The sequence below is a fragment of the Babesia bigemina genome, scaffold Bbigscaff_72697 (genome assembly GCF_000981445.1).
Source record: "Babesia bigemina genome assembly Bbig001, scaffold Bbigscaff_72697".
In the NCBI taxonomy this organism is placed as follows: domain Eukaryota; phylum Apicomplexa; class Aconoidasida; order Piroplasmida; family Babesiidae; genus Babesia; species Babesia bigemina.
The window spans coordinates 447-7990 of record NW_012237245.1 but is presented as its reverse complement, the minus strand read 5'-3'; the positions used below and the strand labels follow the sequence as shown (position 1 = coordinate 7990).

At 48.0% G+C, this 7544-nt stretch overlaps 2 protein-coding genes across 2 annotated transcripts; one reads left to right on the top strand and one right to left on the bottom strand.

The window, feature by feature from the left end:
* BBBOND_0004080 (hypothetical protein, conserved) lies at window positions 1–537 on the top strand (the record flags this gene model as incomplete). The annotated part of the gene is made up of 1 exon (XM_012915241.1): window positions 1–537. A coding segment is annotated over one exon (537 nt), but the record flags the coding sequence as incomplete, so codon positions are not given.
* A 688-nt stretch (window positions 538–1225) lies between these two features.
* BBBOND_0004070 (hypothetical protein, conserved) lies at window positions 1226–6556 on the bottom strand (the record flags this gene model as incomplete). Its single annotated transcript, XM_012915240.1, has 1 exon — window positions 1226–6556. One exon carries the CDS (start codon window positions 6554–6556, stop codon window positions 1226–1228), a length of 5331 nt encoding a protein of 1776 aa, XP_012770694.1.
* Window positions 6557–7544: the final 988 nt, after the last annotated feature.

Below are 7544 nucleotides of genomic sequence, written 5' to 3'. Positions count from 1 at the left end.
ACATCACTCACTAAGCAAGCACTCACCAACTGCAACACTACCACTGCCGCTCCCAGTCCCCTCAACCTGCAAACATATCAATCACCTAGGCAACGCACTCACCAACTGCAACACTACCACTGCCGCGCCCAGTCCACTCAACCTGGAAACATGTCAATCACTCAAACAACGCACTCACCAACTGCAACACTACCACTGCCGCTACCAGTCCCCTCAACCTGCAAGCATATCAATCACCTAGCAACGCACGCACCAACTGCAACACTACCACTGCCGCTACCAGTCCCCTCAACCTGCAAACATATCAATCACCTAGCAACGCACTCACCTACTGCAACACGTACCACTGCCGCGCCCACTCCCCTCAGCCTGCAAACTTATCAATCACTCGAGCAGCACTCACCAACTGCAACACTACCACTGCCGCTTCCAGTCCCCTCATCAACCCTCACCCTCACCCCTGTATCCCCCCAGCCCAGGCCACCGACACCCACGCTGCCCGGGATACCACAGCTGCGCCTGACGCGACGCATGTGATCAGCAGCAACCGTCACTCTAAATTATGTACTATTCGCAACGCCATTAAAATTGCAGCGACTCCGTGCGCTCAACTCCCACAGTGCGGCAGCACCGTGCTACGAGCCGCGGTATCGGCGCCATGCTGGCGGAGCGTGTCGGCTACGTGCCTAAATGTGACATTAACAATCGCTACATTGCCGCCTATAAATGCTACTTAACCGGGCCAACGCCGATTACACCACCCTGCCAGTGACTCGCAACACACGACTTGGGTCACCCGCCGCGGCCTTCACGACCGCCTACGTTAGTGACCAATCACCCAGCCTCGCGTAACACTCACTCAATGGGCAACGCGGACGCCTCTCACAGTCAACGCGTAACTCAACGCACCAGGCAATCAACGTGCTATAACACCCACCAAATTACGGTTCATCCGCCAGCTTAGCACTTTGCCTGGTTGCCAGCTTAGCACTTAGCCTGGGTGCCAGCTTAGCACTTTGCGTGGGTGCTTGCTTACCACTTTGCCTGGGTGCTAGGTTAACACGTTGCCTGGGTGCTAGGTCAACACTTTGCATTGTCTGTCAGTCATCACTTAATTTCAACGCTATTTAGTTTACAGGTTGCCGCTAGAGTAATTCGAGACATTAGACTACGTTTGTCGGTTAGGTGAGTAGGTGAGTTGTGTGAATTACAAGTGTGAATACAATTACGGTTGTAGATACGATATCTTGGCAAGCCTTCCGACTTGCGCTGCAGCCAACAATGATTGCGCCGTTATCTTGTGCGACGACGGTATTCGCAGGTGTGAGCGTATGTGGAGCACATCCAGTCTGCCAACCATTACGCAAATGAGGTAGAAGAGGGACAGCGACCAGAGCGCGACGTTGAGCCATATAAACGGCTCTCTGATGGTGAATAGGAATTCCGGAATGGTCTTATGAACCAGCACATACAAAGCGTTACCCTGTTTTACGACTTGTGCTAATGCTTTGCAAAAGTCTTCGCACGTTCGTTTCGTTGCGATATTCTTACCGTTAAGATCACTCTTGCTTTCAAAATACATGCCATATTTACGTAATGTGGGAAGAGTCATGGTACAGTTGACAATAGACCTGCACCCTTGCGAGTGGGTAGGCATAGTATCATTCATTACAAACCTTGCTTTCATCATACATTCTTTGTCACAACTGCGACCATGACATCTTGCGCCGGGCTTATTGCAATTATTACAACAATCGGCATACAACTGTTCTAACAATTTGTAGAACGATTCAGTCAGATAAACGATCCACGAGAGATATTTGTCGGCGTTATCCTCCGCAAACATGTGACGGATATCACGATTAAGCGGCTTCAGATATGAACCACAGGGGCTAGTTGCAGTGGCCGTTGGATTGCAACTGACAAGGGTGTTGAGGTCTCCATTGAAGTGTGACGCACTGTGTCCGAAACCGTGTACGTTGGTCTTGAACATTGAGGTAATGTCCAGCTTTGTACTTGGATTCTTGAAATTGGCTTTGCTTACGGCAACACCGAAAGCTATTTCCCTGTGTTTGTCGCGTATTCCCTTGCTACCACGGTTCCACTGATTTAGGAAATGATAGTAAAAAGCGAACATATCGCCCAGTGTTGTCGGCGCGCTGGAAAGGAGACAGGTGAGTTGACTGCAGAGTTTAGTGAGGGGGGAGTATTCGGCGCTACAAAAATCGGTAAGTACCATGTAAATGTGTCTACCTATTCGCCTGTGGGATGCCATGTTACCGATATCTGCGAAGCCCATGGGCGTGATGCACGGCATACCAGGGGTCTTACTGCAACTGGAGCATGACATTTTTGGTCCCTTGCTTGAGACACGATGCGGCAAAAAACCATGTAACCCGTCCTCCAAGAATGATTGTAACGGCGATTTCAAACCGCACCCAGCACTTTGGTTACACTTTTGGTCACACGTTTGCTTGTGGTCTTGGTCGGCCCTTTGCTCGGGACATTGAAGTGTATTGCACTGCCACGTTGACCCGGCCACTTGGTAGCCATACCAGCAATCACGCCAACCATTTAGTTTTTTGTCGTGCAGTAACTGCTGGCAAATGAAGTAGCACTGCTGGTGAACCCGCTTCAATATATCAAACAACAAGCAAAGCAATGCGTTCTTGTCATTCGGGTATACTAAACCCTGCGAATTGTTAGTGAATTCACAAGCATACACGCCACCCGCGTGGCCATATCCGAGGATGGAAGTGAGGACGTTGTGAGATTGTGCGCATACTTGTTGGAGGTTCGACCTTAAGGTTTCTGCGGTGATGGGCTTTGGATAGGCGTCCAACGTGTCGGCATTCTCGTCTATAACAGGTAGATCGTCTGACTGAGCACCTTTGTGCTGCTCGCCCGGTTTCTCAAAGAGACCGCTAAATCCGTCAATTATCAAGTCTTGGTATACAGGACTATGAGGAAGCCCGTCAAGCCAACACAACATTTGGTATACATTGCAAGGTGCGTTGCCCTTCGATGGAGGGACGATGTGGCAAACGTCATTGTATTGTACAAGGTGACCGACAAGACACGCCATAATATCAATGAGACTAAATTTATCATGTTTGTCATTTGGCTTACACAATTTTAAATGCTCGTTGTCGACTCCGCTTATTGGCCAGGTTAGTCTCTTCTGAACTTGATCGCCTTTCATCCAGTCCTGGTCTTGTAGCTCGCCGTTCTGCTCGCCCCGGTCGGATACACGATAGCCTTCATCTGCAAACAGTTTTCCAAGGTCACCGTTTCTGTTAATCTGCTGTCCACTCAGACTCTTGCAATTTACTCTCAACATAGGTAACGAGATGCCAAGCAGATGAATGATCGTGAGACAAACCTTAGCGCCTTTACGACCCTCATCAGTCAACTGCGTATCACTTTTCGTAAGCCACTTACTGATTCCCTGGCCTCCGTCATACACGCTCACGTACGCCCTTCCCAGCACCGACGCCAGGTCAGCGAACCCCTCCTTGAACGCCTGCGAGAGCACCGTGTTGGGTTGGCCGAATTTACCAGGCGTGAACTTATCTAATTCGTCAGTAAGAGCATCTAAATTGTTACAAAACTCGTGGTCGAAGTGTTGAGATTGCACGAGTTTGGCGAGCAATTTGCGGAGGGCTTCCTTTGCGGGAGTGATGGCTTTGTAATCGGATGCAAACTCCGTCTGCTTTTCCCATCTATCAAAGAAAGCTTTCATGGCAGTGTTAAATTTACTGGTCGCTTGGCTCATCGCAGATTTTTGTCCTACGGTGGATGTGGCCTTAAGGCTAGTTATAGCTTCGAGTGATGTGTCACCTTTGAGGAAGTGTTTCTCAAACTTGTCCATGAACTCCTTGTAGCCGAGGCTTAAATCCTGATTTATGGATACCGTCAAATTTTTAATGTCGCCGTAGACCTTGCTTGAGAAGTCGCTTAGCAGGGACTTGACGGAAGAGACGTATTGATTTCGGGCATGAGTGGTGAATTTATCGGTGGCTTGTTTCACCTCGTCGCCGACGCTCTCTTCCAGGTACTCTACGTATTTTGCTTGCAACGTTGGGGCGTCCTTCCCGATTATTTCCTCGGCGTCATTAATGGCCATCGTCACCGGACCGGTTAGTAGCTTGTTAAGATTGTCGTGAATAGCTTGGAGGCTGTCTGCCACACCTGTTTTGCCATTCGCGATGTGACTGTCCTTCAGCTTTTGTAACGCTTCTTTGACCTCTTTACCAGACTTTGCAAAAGTATCGATGAGTTTTTTTAGATTAGAAGTGATTTTTGTGGACCAACCTTGGAGCTTTACAGTTGTTTCTGCTGCGCTTAGTAGCTCTGCCTGAGTTTTGACTTGCGCAATCGCTTGGTCCAGCTTCTCGGCGTGATTGTCTCTGCTTCCAGATTGCCCAGTCGCCTTGTTGAGGCTGGAGTGGAGCGTCATAATCTTCTGATTAACTCTTGTCAATGTGTTATCGATTAAATTGCCGTAATCATCAGAGCCGTTGGGTGTGTTGTCAAATTGCTTATTAATATCTCCGATCGTGGCTATAGCTTTTTTCAACCTTTTGCCAAGCTCCGATTTTTCGACCAATTCGTGAAGTTCCTCATACACCTGCCTCGCTGTGGTGAATGTGCCATAGAGGAGTATTTTTACAGCGGATTCTAAATCACTGTTAGGCGACAGATGTGAACTAGTTACGTATGTTCCCAAATCCTTTTCAATCGCCATTGCTATGCCTTTAACAAATTCTTCACCAGTGCCAGGTTGGCCTTCGGTTAACTTTTGTTTGAGTTGACTGGAAAATGTGAAAATACCCTCCTTGACCTTTTCCACGTTGTTGACGATGTTTTCTGTGTCCAAATTGACGAAAGCTCTAAAGGCCTCGGCGTTCAGCTTTGCTTTGACTTCTTCGCTAATCTTATCAACAATTTGTTTGGCACCTGTTGAATTAAATGCTTTCTTCGCGTTATCCCATTTTCCAGTCACTTTCGCTTCGTTCCCGTTGGTTTCTATGTACTTCTTAAGAAAGTCCTTTGCTACCTCATTGTAATCCAGATTGTCTTTAATCCATTTATTAACAATATGCCCAAAAATATCCTTTGTTTTGAATCTTTCGGCGTAGTTCTTTATGCCACCAACAACTTCACCTAGCTCACCTTTTCTTCCAAGAACTCCGTGGTCATCATAAACCCCTTTAAGAAACCCACTTACCTTCCCTTTCAGCAAATCCCACTGCTGAAATATACTATCCGCAACGTTGCCATTATCACCAACGTCTGCTCGAATATCTCTGACCTTATCCCTGATCTTACCCAAAATCCCATCTATACTCGTCGGCGCTGTTCCCCCGCTGATCTCACTAAACTGCTTCCCAAGCTCCGTAATTTTAGCGCTGACATCCGCCGCCATCCGATGCAGATCATCTCTGTAGGTCCCTATCCAACCAGTCCACGCTGACAATTCCCTCTCAACCCTCTTAATTTCATCCTTGTATAAGAAACCAAGACCATTCTTTTCAACCAATTCGGCATCTTTTATCGGCTTCTTGAGCATTTCATCAGCCTCTTCAATCCATTTCTTCAAATCCTTCACATGGCTTTTCAAATTGACGCTGATCTGCGTCAGGTCTTTCAAAATGACGTTCTTTATTAGCCCTTTTAAACTTTCTACAAGAGCGTTCACCTCCCTCTTAATATGTCCCATCACTTGGGCTTCAAGCGCCGTTAGTGTCTCCCTTATCACTTTTTCGGTTGCCTCCAACTCAGTTGCTTCCCTGCCTGCCAACTGGCCTAGCCGCGTAGTCTCGTGCGAGACAACTCTATGTGCGTTATGTATACTAGTTTTGCACTGTAAATATAAATCATTAATATGTTGAGTTACGTCTCTATACTGTGTTTCGTATTCCTTATATTTCTGAAGAGATGTCGCCACCAGCGCCTTGGCCGTGGACACTTGCTCCTCTGCTTGCCGGGGATCTTCTGTCACCTGCAAAGTATCAATGCCTTTATTTAACTCACCTTTTCCAGGTTTGACGTATTTCATCAGTGTCCTTATGGGCGTTTTAGCACATTCATTACTCTCCCTCACCTTCTCATTATACCCCCGCACCCCTTCGACCACCCTTCCAATCGCATCATTAAAACCTAATTTACCACCATGTTTACAGGTCTCAAGTGACTTAATTGCATTGCTAATTTCATTATTATGCTGCCCTAAATGATCTTTGATGTTACTGAGAACACCACTCAAAAATCCCATCACCCCGTCACAGAGCCTGTCAAGGTCAGAGTACACAATGCCACTGCCATCGTAGCCTTTGGAAGCAGAGTTGAAGCCGAGGAATTTTTCGAGGCCAGAGCAGAGGTTAGTAAGAATGTTATTAGGGTTGTTATTTGAGGTAATTTTGAGGTTCAAAATTTTACCAAATTTCTTGTCAAGCTCACTAGACGGCACACGGTCAGGGCAGTGGCAAGAGGTGGAAGAAGGGAAGGGAAGGGTGTCAAGGCACAAGTTATTATTGTGGTTTAAGAAGGTCATAGCGGTATTATGGCGAGGTAATTCGAGGGATGTAGAGTGGATTAGGGGCGATGTAGAGTGGATAAAGGGGCGATGTGGAGTGGGTAAAGGGGCGATGTAGAGTGGGTAAAGGGGCGATGTAGAGTGGATAAAGGAGCGATGTAGAGTGGGTTAGGGAGCGATGTGGAGTGGGTTAGGGAGCGATGTGGAGTGGGTTAGGGAGCGATGTAGAGTGGATAAAGGGGCGATGTGGAGTGGATAAAGGGGCGATGTAGAGTGGATAAAGGGGCGATGTAGAGTGGGTTAGGGAGCGATGTGGAGTGGGTTAGGGAGCGATGTGGAGTGGGTTAGGGAGCGATGTGGAGTGGATAAAGGGGCGATGTAGAGTGGGTTAAGGGGCGATGTAGAGTGGATAAAGGAGCGATGTAGAGTGGGTTAGGGAGCGATGTGGAGTGGGTTAGGGAGCGATGTGGAGTGGGTTAGGGAGCGATGTAGAGTGGATAAAGGGGCGATGTGGAGTGGATAAAGGGGCGATGTAGAGTGGATAAAGGGGCGATGTAGAGTGGATAAAGGAGCGATGTAGAGTGGATAAAGGGGCGATGTAGAGTGGATAAAGGGGCGATGTAGAGTGGGTTAAGGGGCGATGTAAGGTGGGTTAAGGGGCGATGTAAGGTGGATAAAGGGGCGATGTGGAGTGGATAAAGGAGCGATGTAGAGTGGGTTAAGGGGCGATGTAGAGTGGGTTAGGGAGCGATGTGGAGTGGGTTAAGAGGCGATGTAGAGTGGATAAAGGGGCGATGTAGAGTGGATAAGGGAATGATGTGGAGTGGATAAAGGGGCGATGTAGAGTGGATAAGGGAATGATGTGGAGTGGATAAAGGGGCGATGTAGAGTGGGTAAAGGGGCGGTGTAGAGTGGGTTAGGGAGCGATGTAGAGTGGATAATAATCACCACTTAGGTCATGTCATCGCTGCCGTGACCATGTCATCGCTGCCGTATCCATGACATC